Raw genomic sequence first — 17828 nt, forward strand, 5'->3', positions numbered from 1 at the left:
AACGAGACAAAGGCCTACTGCCATCAACAACCGAGATTAATTAAAACCCCGTGACTATGAGGCCATCTCCTCACATTGTTGCCCATTGCAGATGGATCAAAGAGAACAGAGGCACGACTGCATAAGACCACCACAAGGTATACCCATCTAATGACTAGATTCAACTCCAGAAAATCCTAAGCCGACGGAGTCCAAGAATTTAGGGCTGATGTCGGAGATGGACAGTCATTTTCCTGTGCAATCCACGTTTACTCTCAAGTTGTAGAAGTGGAAGAAAGCATGAGATTTCACCAGCTTAGTTGTCTTACCAGGGAGATAACCCAGGACCACTTGATGAAAGTGTAATGAGGGACACTCGCTCTGAAGTGACCACATGGAATGAGTGACTTGAAAGGAAAACCAAAGGGTTTATACAATATAGAACAATAACCACGCAAGTTCGACAAAACCAAGTCTTTTTGGCGGGGGAAATGCACTCTTGTTGCTTCCCCTCACCTCTGAATTTTCAATTGCAGATATGGTGGGCAATCAAAGCCCAAAATGTCGTAACACAGGAATATTACAAATCCTAACTACAGAAATCGACTTCCACAACCCAACAAACAACATGTGCTTCGTTGATTTTCACAACAGAACCTATTTCCTTTCCCTCTCCGTAGAACCTAACCTATTGTATCTAACCTGTTACAGCAGAAACAAGATTACAAGAACAAACAAGCTTACGCAATAGCACGTTAGCACAAAATTTTGCTTGGCCGAGAAAAGCATGAGCACCACAGAAGGTGAAACAAGCGCTTGAAATATTTTAGCATTTTAAAACAAGCGCTTCCTACAATCGGCAGCACCACAGTAGCATGGCATTCTTTTCACCTTTCCATCAGGGCCAAAAACACTATCAAGTGCATAGCCATAGTCATACGTGAGCTCCTACACACGAAATAAATGGAAGTCAGTCATGCCAACTAAAACTAGAACATACCCGCTTAAAAAATGTCAGTTCCTCAAACTTAGCAAGTACCAGTGGTCCACACTTTAACAAATCTATCCGCAAAGTTCGCTAAAATAAAAGCAAATAAAGGTCCAAGTCTCCGAACCATGCAATATCTGCACAAGCACGTTATCAGTTCGCATGAATACACAAGGTTTTCAGGCTAGCAGCCATGTGCCTGCACCTAAATCTTGTAAGTGCACACGGAAGTACAGACACACAGACTACAACTTGACACAGTGCTGCCGAATATATTGAAGTAAGTCCTTAGCTACCGAGTGAAGAGTTCATCAGAAGACAGAAAAGTAAATCACCTGCAATGGTGGTATATTGTCAGCTGCAAATAGCACCACCCTAGCCAGCTTAATGTCTTGGTGGGAACTTAATACACATTGGACAAACAGATTAGGCTCACAGCTATGATTGATAAACCTGGCAATATTTCCAACTGAACCAGCATCAATGCAGTACTCTGGGATCTCGGATTTCTGGTCATCATGCTTGCCCATATGATCAACTGTCTCAGAAGATGCATCTCGTGATCTCCTCTGATCATGCATGAGAAATATGAGAAACATGAAGTGACCACTTGCTTCTATCATACATAAAGGAAACGGCGTTTTTTTCACTATGGAAAAGTTAATTACAAGTGGTCCTTTTGAAAGTGTGAACTTCAGTATATATATCTGAGAAGTACACATTTGAGCTGTTATTCACAGAAAAAATGCATTCCACAGGTATGACTTGAAGTTAGCTTTCTCACAGTAACATGCATTTCCATTTTTCAACTTTCAGTCTAAAAAGACAATGCTTCGAAGCAGTGTATAGATCTTGCACATTTCTTGTCAAATTTGTGAAACAGCTAGATGAAAATAGAAGAAATCAGCATTCAGGAAAACTTGAAAACAAACTACCCTGTTTTGCCTATTCTCAAGATGCCAGACATACTTTTGAACCATCCACACATTTTAAATTATAACCAAAAGAAAGCACCAATCTCCTGTACAAAGACCTCCATGGAAACTAACCTTCGTATCTGCAGCAAAATTTGAAGACTTTCAATTTTAAGCAATGAAAAGGCTGATCATAGACAATATGCCACCTACCAAATAAAATACTGATGCGGATGATGAACAACTACTTCATTCATTCCTCAATGCAATGGCATTTCTCATTTAATAATGTTTAAAAAAATTCCAATTCAAAAACTGAAGTTATGAAAAGGAAGGAGGGTATGTGCATATAAGGTCACAATAGACTTCAACCCATAAACGAATGAAGTGAAATAAAATTTAACAACCCCTCTAAAATGCAAATCGGACTGAAACCATATGAATGCACATGGAACTGCAGATCAAGGACCTACATGCGAAATAAACTTAAATGTGGCAGCACAAATGGAAACTTGACACTTAATACCATGTTAAAAGTCTAACCCCAAAGCTTAAGCTATAAGGTCATGACTAATCCATAAACAAGTGATGTGGATAACACTTCAGCACAATATAACAAGACTTTTTAAGGTAATGATCAATCACTTGATGCCTAGCACCTATTTCTTGAAGCTGAGATCCCTCCATGAAATGCGTAATTGATAAAATTAAAACTCTCACACTTTGACTAAAATATTCACGGCTGTAAATATCCACTTAATGGACTGCATATAATTTAAGCAACCACGGGCAACTAAGAAAAAGAGCTTTTACATCACAAGTTCATACCAGTCCCCAGAAGTTTTTGGACTCATATGCAACAATAATTTTATGATGGAGACAAAATATCCAAATCAACGTCATGTTATTCAAAAGTAAAAGATCACCTACAACTCCATCAAAAACAAAATTTGTTGCTCGGGGGGAGTCGGAGGAATAGTTTGCAAACTAAAACGATCTTTGTATGGTTTGAAGCAGTCTCCACAGGCATGGTTTGGAAGATTTTCTGAAGTTGTACTTTCTTTTGGACTGTCTAGATGTGACAATGATCACTTTCTTTAATAGATAGTCAAGGGAAGGCAAATTATTCTTGATTGTGTATACGGATGAAATTATCATCACAGGAGATGACTTAGTTGGTATAGCTAAACTAAAGATCTATCTTCGGAAACTATTTCAAACTAAGGACCTAAGAAAATTGAAGTATTTCTAAGGAATTGAGGTGATACAATCACAAAAGGGTATTGTTTTGTCATACGAAAAAATGTCTTGGATTTATTCATCGAGACAGGTATGCGGGGATCAAAGCCTCTTGATTCACCCATGGAGCAAGGAGTTAAATTGGTTGCTGAGGGAGGAGAGCTATTCGATAATCCCGAGAGATATAGAAGATTAGTAGGCAAACCGAATAATATCACGGTTACTCGACCGGACATTGCCTTTCCAATTAGCATGGTAAGCCGGTTTCTATCTTCTCCTCGTACTTCTCCTCGGGATGCGATAATTCGAATTTTAAGGTACTTGAAGAAAACTCGAGACAAAAGAATTGTTTACCAAAATCATGGTCATAGTAGAGTTGAAGGATTTTCTTATGCTGATTGGGTAAGGTCTCTAAATGATAGGAGATCTACTACTAGCTATTGTACATTGGTTGGAGGAAATCTGGTGTCATGGAAGAGTAAGAAATAGAGTGTTGTTGCCCGCTCCAGGTATTGAGTCGAATATAGAGCCATGACACAAGCAGCTATTGATTGAGTTAGGCTTGAGAGCTTCAGTTCCTATGTCTCTATGGAGTGATAATAAGGCTGCAATGCATATAGCTTCCAATCCCATATTTCATGAGAGAACAAAACACATTGAGGTCGATTGTCATTTTATTCGAGAGAGTTGCAAAGTGGAATGATTCTTCCCAGTCATGTTAGAACCGGTGAACAACTTGCAGACATTTTTACTAAATCTTTGGATAGTGGGAGGATAGATTATATTTGTAACAAGATGGGCATGATTAATATCCATGCTCCAACTTGAGGGGGAGTGTTAGAAGTATCAAGGGTAAAGTGGTCTTTAGGACTCTTAGGGTCTATTGGGTTACCATTGTATAAATACTATCTTTTACTGAATAATATTAGATTATCTTTTTCCTCTAACAGATTTCATACCTTTTTACAATAATTCTTCATTGCCATTTGATATGGTAATGGGAACAAAGATACAAGTCATGTACTCAATACTTGACTTGTGTGTCTTACATAATCATACCCACTCTAAAAGCCTTACCATCCTTTCTAGTCCCCAATCATTATGGAACTATTAAGTAGCCCGATTATCTTGGGAACAAGTAATTAATTCACACAGTCTCGTAATTTACTATATCTAAAGTACATACAAAAGTACAATTAGGGAAAAAAGTTTTGGAAGAAATTAAGTTACTACTTGTCTGTGCACAAGAAGAAAAGTATTGGATATCCCAGTACCGTAAATTGAGCATGTATTCAGAAATGCATTTTGCTTTTACCAAATATAACATCCCAACACGTTTTGAACATAATAATACTCACATGCAACATTTACAACAAAATATTTGTATTACAAATCTTTTTCATCAAACTTGTGTGGAACTGAAAGCACGCAGCTAGTTTATATGTACTCATCCAACTCTAATAAGTGGAACGTTATCATGAAAGGCAGAGTATCAGATGCTAACCTCCCTTCCACCAAGACCCCTCATGGTTTGCAAGCAATCAATATCAAAAATGAAATTATTCTCAGAGGCATTGTCCATATCTTCAGCCCTGTTGAGAATACCAATGTATTCGCATACCGGTGCTCCGGAAGGTATAAAGTCCCATGATCTAACAGCCCAACCCTTTCGTGGAGCTCGGAACACCTGGAATCCATGAGCAGAAATCAATCAAAGGAAAAAAGAGGCTCAACATGTCATTAGGGAAGGGTTTTGTATAATTCAATCAAAATACAACCTCAAGACGATATTTTATGCCTCTCTGAGACACCCGATTTACACAATCAGGTCCACAGCCACAGTTTGGGCCACATTCGTAGACAACATCCTTAGCTTCTATTAGTCTGAAAAGCACAAAATAACCACTGAATTTAACATCTGTCCGTCCACACACACAGAGGGAGTAATGTGTGATGAGCAAACCCGAAGCAAACATGGTTTAGTAAAAACAGTTCAAGGTTGACATACATTACACTCTGACCAAGGAGTTTGTCAGTTTGTGACGAGTAATAAACTTGAGGTTGTAACCAACAAGCACCATATCTACAGGGAATCTTTCCTCATTTGACAAGCAAGAGAACTGTATTTGGTCATGCGGACTCTAGTACGTTAATTGAATCGAATCATTAACATAACCACATAATACAACAATCCTCACCTGCCACCATCTCGCTGCACATATGGAAAGTCAGAACCATTTAATGTAGCACATAAACAGATCCTTGGATCAATGCAACCCCCTCGACACTTACAACCTGTGGAAGCTGCGGGAAGAATTATATTCTTTGAAACTTGGATGGTCTTGATGTATGTGAAACCTGAAATATTACAATGACCATGTTCAAAATGGTAAATCAACTAACACCCATATTGCAACTGAATTTAAAACATTCAAATCGTGTGATTAACTCATAATGCTTGTATACATTGCGCAAACAAGTATCTCTGGCAGGTCCATCCATTTTAGGCTAAAGGAAAACCCTATGTGGCAGTATCCTCTCCTATGTGGTTGTGAGGAACTATCAGTGCAAGCACAAAATCGACCCCATCTTTGGTCTGGAGCCTGCAACTGTCAATGTTGACATCACTAGCTGCCATGCAGCACATGCACACCATTGCCTCCACCACCATCTCTGACAAGTATCTCTCGGATCTCTCTTCTTCCAATCTCTCTGATCCAAATCTCAAAAGGCATGCAGAACAACCAAATCCCTAGCAGGGTTTGCTCTCTCAATAATGGTTGCATTCATAAGATAACCAAACCAACTCATGACAGGAAATGCTACACCTATATGATACGCCAATCGAATTCACCCGAGTTAATCTTCATCCAAAGAACAAGATGTGACACAACCCAGTGGCAAGCAATCAACTGGAAATAATCCTTTAACAGGTTAGACCATTCATAGCTTCCATACGTAAATGCACAAGAATGTGTCAATTACTTGCCTGAAGGTGGAACAGGAGGATCGTCCACTAAATTTGTAGCTGGTATAGGAATAGCCTCTTCACCCCCAGTGATATCCTTGCATACCAATCTTATGCAACAAATATTCGATATGGTGAGATACTCCTTAAAAGTCCATATAAAAGATTCTTTTGCCCATTTTACAGTTTACAAGTATCATACCCACGTATTTCTGACACAGAGTTAGGAACACGACCATAAACAAACTGAACCTGCCATGGGGGAGACAAACAATAAGAAAGGAGATCAATCAATTTACAATTCTGTTGAGGATAATTAAATTGTAATTGAGTATAAATACTGAACATAAACCATAAACACTAATAGTGGTTTTAACCATGAATTCAAACTTTCATTTATAGAGACGAAGAGGATGCCAACTCTCGCAATAGAAAGGGGAGCTCTAGCACAATCAAGACTGGCATACAACCTGAATAGAATGTAAATCCTAACTGATTTACCTGCTAAAAGTACTTGATTTGATAAGCAAAATAGGTTTAACACTAAATAAATATCAAAACTACTGAACCTCCCTCCTTCCCTCAGCAGGTCCCCCGCTTTGTAATATACATTTCCAAACCCATGGGACCATGCGTGGAACAAAAGTTTAGGTCATTGTCCGTCCTCCCCTTCAGCTAAGCTCCATTTTCTTCTGGTTGTTCTCTTATATTTGAGATAGTTGAATGCTTCGGGCCTACCTTACACAAATTTATTACTACCTTGTAATCTGAAGTTACTGAACCTCTCTCACCTTGGACTTGTGCTTCTTTTGCACTTTTTTCCACAGTCATCTTTGGATCTTACCCCTTAGATTTGTCTTTGAATACACCAATTTTGTTTCCAAGGTATTCAAGCCAATTTATAAAAATCTTCAAGCAAGCTTATTTCGTATATGTTCCTCCTATTAAAAAATTCTTAAAATTAAAAATAGCCAGGATCAATCTAGAGAATTACATGAGCATGACTTTTGAAAATGGCAATTACATGTCATAATTGTGATAAATGTTCAAGGAGATTGAAACTCACAGAACCTATTCTGCAGACAAGTGCCCTCCATTGGCCATGTGATCATCTACAATCACTTAAACAACTTTTAATTTCAATTGTCTCATCATCCACATTGGTTTTGCTAATTATAATCCTAATACAATTCAAATTCATTTCTTGTAACTGACTGCACAATTATTTTTTGAATTAGCCTTGACACCATGTTAGGGTTCAAATAAATAGCAAAACCTGCTAGCTAATACCAGGCGACAGAATAGAAAATACTTAACTCAGGTTTTTTAATTTTTCCTCTTTTTGGCTGGTCAGTGTACTCTTACATAATAAGAAGTATAGAACATGTTATAGTACTTCTTTTCATCTTTCACATGATGCGCACCTTTGTAATGCTTACTTATTCTCATTGTTGCAATGCAATAGGCTTCTTAAAGCTCTTATTTTGCACAATTTTCTTTTTGTTCTCCTTTCCATAACAGTCGCCATGCCTTTCCGGCCTAATACTATACAGGCACTGCTTGGCTTTGCCTACAGGCCCTAGCAATTCTCCCACCGTCAAAAAATGCAAATGAATTATAGAATTGTAGTAGATAATCCAAGTACACTTATGTGGAGAATATTTCATATGTAGTAGGCTCAAGTCAAAAAATCAAATACAAGACATTCCCACCTGATTGGTAGTCAACATGGGCTGCCCTGGCATCCTCCTTAATCGAAATTTGAAGACAGTATATCCAGATATACCCTTCTCCGCCCAGTACGTAACGACCTTAGAGCAGAAAAAAATAAAATAATACATCATATATCTACACAGTTTTCAATGCATTGTGCCCCTCCTGAACTGATTTCACATTTCAAGTAACACTGTGCATGCACATGCTGTGCTAGACCCATCAAGCGGGTGAGCCTGTTGCGTTTGGACCGGGTCATGAATGGTCCAACCCAAACAGACCCATTTAATCCGTTTATGACTATATATTGCATAGCAAATCTAACGACTCATACCCAACCCAACCATATTCCCAAAACACTTGCATATATAATTCAATATAGGATAACGCATACCCAAACTAAGGTGAGAGTGAGGAATGAGCGAGGGCATAATCAATTGAGGGCAAGAGAGAATGAGGAGAGAGTCATAGAGGTGGATTGGGTTTAAGTAAGTTGTAAACTCATTTACGACTCACTTAATACTCATATTATGTATAAAAGCCTATAAGGCCCAACTATTGAAAATAAACTCGCATAACAACTCAGCCCATCATATATGGGTTAAGAAATGAGTTTAGAACCCATTTTGATAGGTCTATTGCAGTGGTGCATCTGAAAATGGGCCAGTGTGTTTCCTTTTGTAAAGAAACGCAGTACGATGAAATTTGAGTTGATGAAGATATGATGGTCCGCCGCAGAAACTGACTAGCAAATAATGGAACCTCGTTCACGAAACAGTGCCAGTACCTTATACAGGCCATCGTATGTATAAACCTTGCCACAGTAGCTGGTTCTGGATTCATGACCACGTATCACTCTGACAGGCACATTTTGGTCAATGCAATTCTGCAATAGCATATGTTGACTGCATATCACTCCATTTCTTATCAGATGCCAATAAGATTCAATTTACTTGCCCAGGAAAAGAAGTTGTCAAGAAGAGACTTAAAGAGAACATGACAACCCACTCATAAGAAGTATTGACACAAAGAGAATCAGGTTTGACATTCTACATTTCAAATCATATTGGAAGGACAATAAGATGGCTTAAGCGCTATTCTTATTGAGAACAAGATGGAAATGGGAAACGGAAGCATTTGAATAGCATCACAAATCGATCAATGTGATAACTAGAAATACAACCTCCAATAAGTCGGCGGACAAAGGGGGGCTTAGAGCCTTGTCTTATAATGACTAGCCTGAAAAGTTTCAACGAAGTTGAAAAAACGGATAAGTGTACAAAAAATCCTAAAATTTGTCACAAAAGTACAATCGAGTCCTCAAACTTGTCAATTTGGTGCGATCTAGTTCCTCTGTCAACTCTGCATAATTTGGTTAACGGAAAAAGCTGAGGTGGCATTTTTCATCATGTTTTACGAATATAGAGACGCTGATCCGGTTGCCATGTCAGCCACTTTCCAAAAAAAATATAAAAAATTAAAAGGAAAACTGAAAGGATATATACCAAAAGAAATGGCACGGCAGGTTGATTCTGATTGCGACAGCAGCGACAATGAGACTGAGTGGACAATGATAATGGCATCGGCTCCAGATCGACTTGCATGGACCACGGACTTGCCCAAGTGAGGGTCAGCAAGGACCGACGACTTGCCAAGACAAGAGTCGTTAGAGCATGTCTTCTTCTTCGTCTCCCACTCTTAGATGAACATAGGAACTTTCATATTGTTCTTTTTCTCCCACAAAATCCTCACATTGTCTCTCTGCTTCAGAAAAATTCTGCGCTTTATCATAAAATACTTCAAGGAGCAAAAAGGCCACGATTTTTCAAATCGAAGCAATTCTACTCTCCTCAATGCTTCTGGGTAGTTCCTCAATCTTTGTGCTTGTTTTTCCAATTCCAACTGTTATTGAGGCGAGAATCAGAAGTTGGACTCTCTCCAATGAAAGACAAGTTCTTTGGATCAATCGATTGAAGGAGATAGCTAAGCGCAAGATGAGGGAGAAGCTACGGCTACTTCTGAGGGTTTGGTTGCTGCCATAGGGCACTTGTGCGGGGAGCTTAATGGTGGAGAAGTACAGCTTGAACTCGATGCAAGGCATGTACGAGTGAGCAATCGGGAAATTTTTCGTTTTTAATTCTTGTCTTTTTTATCCTCCTTTTCTGTTACTTTTCATTTGTCATCTGTTTTTCATTCTGAAAATTCTTATGTTTTGTGTTATGTGGCGTTTGGTGGCTGCCACAACGGCACCATGTCTCTTAAGAAAGTAATAACAAAAGCCACGTTGGTATTTTTCATTATCCAAATTGGACAGAGCTAACAAAGAAACTTGATTGCACCAATTTGACAAATTTTCGAATTTGATTGCACTTATTGAAAGTTTTAGGACTCATTGCACTTTCGCCATATGTCTTAGGACCTTTTTGGTGCACTTACCCAAAAAGACAACACAGTTTGGAGCTAGCAAGAGCAAGTATTCAGAATGGAAAAGAAAAGAAATAATTGGGACAGAACGATTTGCACACCTTTAGAGCCAAATTACCACGCTCCAATACTTGATCCCGAATTTGACGCTTATCACCAGTTAGATTGTGCCCTCCTTGACCAGTATATACAACATCATCAGCATTATCCTGATCATCCTCATACATGCCTGATAGAACAATCGCCACAGCAACAGGGAATGTGTAATTACTGTATTCCTGGAACAAATGCAAATGACCGACGACTTCATTGTCCATGCATTTTAAATAAGTCTCAACACATCCAACAACAAGCAAATTACATGTTTGAAAAAAGAAAGCTCCTAAGGCAACAAGTCATCCAATATAAAGCAGTACTGCAAAAATAAAAGTACGGTCAGAGCAAGAGTTTTCTCAGTAGACTGTTTACTTATTAACAGGGCTTGTCAAAAGAATCCATAACTACAGAAGGCATTCAATGACAACCAAAGACCAAAGAGTCACTTTGATAACTGTCCAACGGTACCAACAACAAAAGAAATTGAAAAGAAGATCTACCAAGCAAAGCAAGATGCATAAAATCCATAACTACAGTACTAAGGTCAATTTGGACATCCACGCCCATCTTCTCTCTCCCCATTGCCAATACATATAGATTAGGGAGATGTGCCACAAACGGCATTAGTATCAAGACTTGAAAAACCAAGAGCTATTCAGTCTTCATGGGGTTTTCTACCGACACTGCACTTATTGAGCTTGACATAAGGCTTGTTAGACGCATGGCTTTTCACAAAACATTTTACTGTGCTAGAACATCGATCGTTGGTGTCATAATCTCTCTGTGATAACTGCCTCATGGCATGATTTTCTATTCGTTAAAGAGTTAGGCCAGTTTTCATTATTCCTTCTCCCTCCAATGCTCTTACTTACATAACTCTCTTGACGAAAACCACTTCAATCCTATACCCCAATTAATCAAAAGATACTCCATACCTAACATCCAAATGATACTTGAACCCAAAAAAATCCATCAACAAATTGAAGCCATCTAAATTGCTGTTTAAGCACTTTGGGATAATCCCATTAAATCAGATATTGTTAACAGTGATGATCGAGCACAACCTTTATCCAACAGTAAACCTTCCATAACATAAAATCAGTTACCTGGATGACAGGACACCTCGATTTAGAAAAAGATGAGAGAAATCAACCATGGGGCTTACATGTGAAGAGAAAATTGCAAGTGATCAAAACGGGCAAAAGAAGCAGGGGTATTCCCTAGTGGCTTTGTTTGGGAAACTAGGGAAAATGGAGGGGTTGAAATTTGCGAGGATGAGAGTGGAGAGGGAAAGTTTAAAATTGGGTGCATTCTCCCCCCTCTTTCTTCACCTCCCTCTCTCCCAAACATAGCATAAAAGATCTTGCATTTACAAATTTCAAGAGGAGATAATCATAGATCGGTGCAAGACTGAGAAAATTGATGTAACCAACCCAACTAGTGGGAGGAGGTTTTTCTTGTTGGTTAACTTTCCCTCACCACAAACAAATTGATTTCCTTCTGATAGAATTTGAGATCCAGTAAATTACAAGTCTGAAACATAAGCTAGCACACATGCACCTTCAGCGTCACTTGAGCAAGTAAGCATTTGGGACAGACTCCACCTCTCCCATTTTTTGCTTCTACTGAAAGCCACTAGTGCTTCCAATTGGAAAAACCAAGAAACTCATCCACCCGCTTCTTGACATTGGTCTATGTCATTTGGTAAATAAAAGAAGTGGGCCAAAAAAAAAAAAAAAACCGAAAGAAAAAGTATGTGGTTTGGTATCCAAAAAAACTAATTAAAAGAATAACTAAATCACTTGGCGTGTGTATGTCTACATTTAGAAAGATGAATTTTTCCTACTTTTTACTTTCCCTCCAAAAACTTGAAAAAGGAAAGAAATGTTTTAAGTTTCAAAAACTATGAAAGAATTATATATGATTCTATAGGTCGCATATTTTGAAAGTTTCAACTCTTACACACATTTAGAAAGATGAATTTTTCCTACTTTTTACTTTCCCTCCAAAAACTTGAAAAAGGAAAGAAATGTTTTAAGTTTCAAAAACTATGAAAGAATTATATATGATTCTATAGGTCGCATATTTTGAAAGTTTCAACTCTTACACACATTTAGAAAGATGAATTTTTCCTACTTTTTACTTTCCCTCCAAAAACTTGAAAAAGGAAAGAAATGTTTTTAGTTTCAAAAACTATGAAAGAATTATTTATGATTCCATAGGTCGCATATTTTGAAAGTTTCAACTCTTACACACATTATAAAAGTCAAATTAAGAGTGGAAAAACTTGAATAAAGTAAGAGATAGAAACTAAAAGTAACCACAAACAGACCGCATCCTAGTAACTAAAAGTAACTACAAACAGACTGCATCCTAGTAACTTTATAGTAGTCAATTCAGTATTATGGTAATACTAGTACTATCCAATACAGGACATAGTCAGTTATGACTTACAAATCAAGTATATAAAACACTTCACTAAACTCCTACTAAGGTACAAAGGCCATTGCCAAAAGCCAAAACCACACCGAACACCATCTAAGTCATCACATTAAAATGTAATTTCAATAACTGATTGTACCTCATTCGAAAATTTTATAGAACAGCAGTAAGGCCAGCAATGGTATACGTAGCTGCATGTTGGCCAGCACAGAGGCAACATAAACATAAAATGGGAGTAACGAAAATGAGGATGTTAAGGTGGATGTGTGACCATACAAGGATGGATAAGATAAGAAATGAAGATATTTGATGAAAAGTTGGAGTAGTACCGGTGGCAGAAAAAATGAAACAACATAAATTGACACATAGATTGAGATGGTTTCGGAAATTCTTCGAAGATCCCTACATGCTCTAGTAAGAACAGAAGTTTGTCACCGAGAGCATGACATGAAGAAAGGAAGAGGTCGGCCAAAATTTTCCTAAGGGAAAGTAGTAAAACAAGATTTAATGGAGTGGAAAATAGATTAGCGTACGGTTTGTCTTAGGACGGAGTGGAGGAAAGCTATCACCATTGTGGAGGGGCAAAATTCCTATATCCCGCATTGTCCTTTTTAGTCTTTTTTCCCCATATATATTTATATATTTTTATTTTTATATAAATATTTCTTTTCCCTTAATCGGTCTTGCTTTTATTTTATTTATTTTTGGGTAAATCGACCACCAACCCCAACTAGTTTGGGAAAAAGGTGATGTTGATGATGTATTGTACCTCACTGGATGCTGGCATAAAAGCATTTATCAATGCTAAAAATTTACCCCAACATTACCATGGAGAACCAATATATGATCGAACTACGGTGCGGGGAAAAGATAGCTAGTGAATCCCCTCTTCAAAATCAATTCACCGATACAAAATTCCAAATGTAAACACTCCTCATTCCATCTACTGATAGACCTAAAGACAATAACAGAAATTTGATGACATTTATGATTCCACCTCTTTGAAAGACCAATAAAAGGGAATAAAGAGTCATTACCTTTCTATATGCTTGGCCCATATAGTCGATACCATTTAACCAATGACTATGAAATCCAACGACGACCATTTCAGCTCGTGAATAGAACTGATGACCAACATTAATACCTGACATTCAAAGCAGCATGTAAAATTTGCAGAAGTTGCTTTTGTATTTTCAAGTCACAATCATACAGATCAACTATCCCAAAACTTAAAAGTCCTAATCAAGACTAAGGACATAGTTAAGTGAACATACAATGCAAACCACCTACCTGGTATATTACCAAACCTTTTCTTAGGATGTAAGACACCATTGGTCTCAAGCATCTGACATAAGAAAATGAATGAGTGAGTAACATTATCACAAGGCAGGACCCCAATCTTCTTTCTTCCGAAAATTAAGGAGAAGCAATGCGAGAGCAGCATGCTTGAGAGGGATCCAAGACATTAGAGAAAAAATCAGATTGAGTGAACATGAGGAGCTACAAATGTCAGAAAACTTGAAGTATTACAAAAGAATCAAAGCATGCAAAGTTACTTCTGACTTCTACCTACGATTCTTCTTTCAAAATTTAAGTTGCGAAAAGCAGTATATGATTCAACATGTCATTTTTTGAAATGTTTCAAGTATGCTCGATCTAGAAAAAATTCACTGGGATCTGCAAAATTTACAAAAAGTCAAAAATTAAAAGTAGACGTAATCCCTGATAGACCCTAAGAATACACAAGATCGTGTCAACCTGCCTTGGTTATTGCCTTCAAATCAGGCCTCATGGCTAATTTCTTGGTATCTCCTGTTGAATTTCCTTTCTGCATCATTTTTGGAGAGATACGAATAAGCATCGAAACAACTACATATAAGATGATACCACCTACCACAACAAAGCAAGAAGTGCTTTTGTTCACACATTTGAATTTTTAGAACCAAAATAACACCACAAGAACAAAACATTTCCAAGAAAATGACAACAAAGCATTTCACAACCAAAAGAGGAAAGATCAACTCCAAATTTCATAGAAGAGATAATCAGGAAGTTCATAGAGGATGCTAATTGCAACAATAGTACTCATGAAAAAATGTGAGATAAGGAGGCCAACAATTTGGAAATAACATGATCCAGCACAACTGCAGGCAATGCAGGAGATCTACGCACTGCCAAGACTGAGGAAATATGAACAAAGGAAAAAGAACAACATAGAACATATATAAGCTAATTTTTGCAATTAGGAAGCATTTAATATAGCTGAGCCAATAATACAATTTTTTTATCTTCGTTGCAATAAGTAAAAAGATGGCAATGAGAACACCTCTTGAGTAGCAAGGTGATGTAACTTTTGATACACTCATTTCATCCATAATGTCTAATTTTATTCTGCACATAAACCTCTTCAAATGATCTGCTTCCTCATTAAATGAGACTGATCTCTGTTTTACATCCGAGGTACCGTCCACCAAAATTGGACATTTTCAACAGGCGAAGATCGCTGATTCCACCATACTTCTCTTGATTCTGGTTACATGACTATTAAGAAATATCTCTATCATATGCTTTCCTTTAGTTGTCATTCCTTTCTTCCCCACTTGCGCAGATATGATTGGGTCTCCATAGCTATCATTTTACATCGTCCACAAAGTCTTGTCTCTTAGATGTTAGTTTTCTTGAAATTTAATACCGTTGTGCCCTAGTTGTAGATCAAAAATGTATAAAATGAATTGCTCATTGATTGACTGGGAAAGATATCTAAATATTACTCTCCTAAATGGTCTTCCAACCATTAAGCCCGTGCAATGCACAGTACATGTACAAAGCACATAAATAATGTTGTGAAGCTGTGACACAATCATTATCCCAAGCATGAATGCTAAAGAAGTAAAACCTGAACTAGACATCACTGATACTCAACTTATGCCAGAGGAGCACTGATGCAAAAGGCGTTAAAAAACTCAAGCTTTTGTTTAAGAAGAACATAAAGTTTTTCTAGTTTTTCTAACAGGGAGCATGATGTAATTAAACCACAGCAAAACTCGCGCAGTCCAATATAGCCCAGGCACAATTATTCTAAGCAGAATTAAAGAGGTAAAATAAACTGCCTAAGTAACATATCAGGAGCTGAGATGAATGAAACGAAATGAAAAGGAATCCAGTAAAAGTACATCAGCTATAACGTGATATAAGACTAAGAAGAAAAGGGTGAAGAAGACACTCACCTTGGAGTTAGTTTTAGATTGCTTTGAACCTTTTTGTTGTTCCTAAACAAGAGAAGAAGAGGTCATATAAACACGAATCAGCAATTGCAACCATATGACATCTTATGCTATAAATTTAAGCAGAAATGACAATGGCAAGCCATGGTCAGAGTGTTTCATAAACAGAAGCTAGCCCATACATGACAGAGGCGACATTAGGCTAATACAGGAAATTGGTGAAGCAGATACTAACCTTAGATTTCGATTTCGATTTAGGTTTCTGTGAACCTTTAGAGTTTTCTGCTTTCTCTTTGTTACATCTTTTCTCCTCTTCCTGATAGCCATGGAGCAGACAATGTCATTTAAGCTAGAACACCAAAGAGGGCCTACTAACAAAGATAATTACAAAAGCTGCGGCTGAGTCATCCGAAAGATAGAAGCAAATGAAAACTGACCTGAACAAAGTGAAGATAATGCTTGTTGAACAACCTAAGAGTCTCCTTGACCTTAGCAAAGTCACTCTTCTCCACCATAGGGGCCACATTATCTCCACCGGCCGCAACCTGGCTTTCCCTTTGCACGCCCGAACCCGCACTCGCCGGCTCGACGCTGATGCCGACAATCTCCGCGCCCCCAACGGCCTCCACCTCACTCTCCTCCACCTCCGGACCCTCCTTTCCCGCACTCTCCCCTCCCGACTTCCCCCTACCTCCCACATTGCGCCTCTTGCCAGTGGACGTTACCCCGTCGCCGTTGTCCAGAAGCTCCACCCTCCGGCGCACCAGGAGCTCCTTCTCGGCCCTCTGCTTCGTCTGGATCCTCGCGCTGCACCTCCTCTGCGTCCCCGGAGGCCTCGGCGAGCAGCACTCCGGCTCGCCCCCCTTCTTCGCCTTCTCCTTCTCCTTTTCCTTCTCCTTCTCGCGCTTGCCGCCGCCGGGGCCCTCCTCCTTGCCCTCGCTCTTAGGGCTCTTGCCGCGGCCGGCGCTGGAGGCGACAACTTCCGAGCCGTTAGCCTTCAGCTCGTCGCTCGACAGCGAATCCATGCACTGAAGCGACGGGACCACCATCGTTCCCACCACCTAAACCCACCCACAAGCCCAAAAAAAAAAACCCACGGAAATCAGGTTCCCCGAAAACGAGAATCGCAACGAAAACCGGAAATGCTCGCTGGTTACGAACCGAGAAATCGCAGAGGCTCACGGCAGAGGAGGGCGCGATGAAGAGAAGAGGAGAGAGCGACAGAGAGAGAGAGAGAGAGCGAGAGAGAGAGAGCGAGAGAGAGAGAGAGAGAGGGGATTGCTCTTCGCTTCGCTGCCTCTTCTTCCTCCTCCTCCTCCTCCTCCTCCTCCTTTTTCTCTCTTCTTTAAGCTCTAATCTCGAGAGGAATGGCGCAAATGTACAGCGTTGATCTGGCGAGCAGGATCGAGCACTGCGTGATGTTCACTTTCCTCTCTCTCTTTTTCCTCTTTTTGGTTTTTTTTCGAATTCTGGGAGCATTAAATCGAGCCGAAAAGATGATGAAATCGAATGACTTTCTTTTATTTTATTTTCTTCTCTTTTTGCCTGTTTAATTCCCGCTTTCGCTCCCTTCTCCCCCATTATCCGTGAGCCGGAAGGGGGGCCGATTCTCTGTGGCCGGGCTTAGCATTGCGTACGGGCGTTATGGATCCTCTGGGACGCCCGTTGGCTTTGATCGAAGGGTTCAAAGCCGTCGGTACACCTTTGACTTTAACTAGGGCGGTCGGGCGGAATGAAAAGGGCCCCCCGATGCGGCCGCGGGTGCAGGTAGACCCGCGTGTTGGGGAGCCGGAGCCCCGGCACACGCCGGTCCCGCCCGTCTGTCTGAGCAATTTGCAGCG

At 39.3% G+C, this 17828-nt stretch overlaps 2 protein-coding genes across 3 annotated transcripts in view; both read right to left on the bottom strand.

Annotated features, from left to right (window-relative positions):
- Positions 1 to 17231, bottom strand: part of LOC115747425 (alpha-mannosidase At3g26720-like) — a 29609-nt gene extending 12378 nt beyond the window's left edge. The window contains exon 1 of the mRNA XM_030683585.2: positions 17209 to 17231. The gene's annotated coding sequence lies outside the window, so the exon portion shown is untranslated. The remainder of the gene's footprint in view (positions 1 to 17208) is intronic.
- On the bottom strand, positions 462 to 17439 carry LOC115747428 (histone-lysine N-methyltransferase, H3 lysine-9 specific SUVH4). 2 transcript variants are annotated; one of them, XM_030683595.2, is made up of 18 exons: positions 17256 to 17439; positions 17149 to 17205; positions 16425 to 17048; positions 16223 to 16303; positions 15991 to 16032; positions 14526 to 14591; positions 14054 to 14108; positions 13801 to 13907; positions 10327 to 10503; positions 8589 to 8687; positions 7801 to 7899; positions 6291 to 6340; positions 6110 to 6198; positions 5319 to 5478; positions 4899 to 5004; positions 4625 to 4807; positions 1303 to 1536; positions 462 to 927 (listed from the first exon to the last, which is right to left on the bottom strand). In XM_030683595.2, the coding sequence occupies exons 3-18, from the start codon at positions 17034 to 17036 to the stop codon at positions 814 to 816; spliced, it is 2274 nt and encodes a 757-aa protein (XP_030539455.2). In that variant the 5' UTR covers positions 17037 to 17048; positions 17149 to 17205; positions 17256 to 17439; the 3' UTR covers positions 462 to 813. The 2 variants fall into 2 exon arrangements, with proteins under 2 accessions (XP_030539455.2, XP_030539456.2); XM_030683596.2 differs by lacking the exon at positions 17256 to 17439 and having other exon boundaries at positions 17149 to 17223.
- Positions 17440 to 17828: the final 389 nt, after the last annotated feature.

The sequence above is a fragment of the Rhodamnia argentea genome, chromosome 5 (assembly GCF_020921035.1).
Source record: "Rhodamnia argentea isolate NSW1041297 chromosome 5, ASM2092103v1, whole genome shotgun sequence".
NCBI lineage: Eukaryota > Viridiplantae > Streptophyta > Magnoliopsida > Myrtales > Myrtaceae > Rhodamnia > Rhodamnia argentea.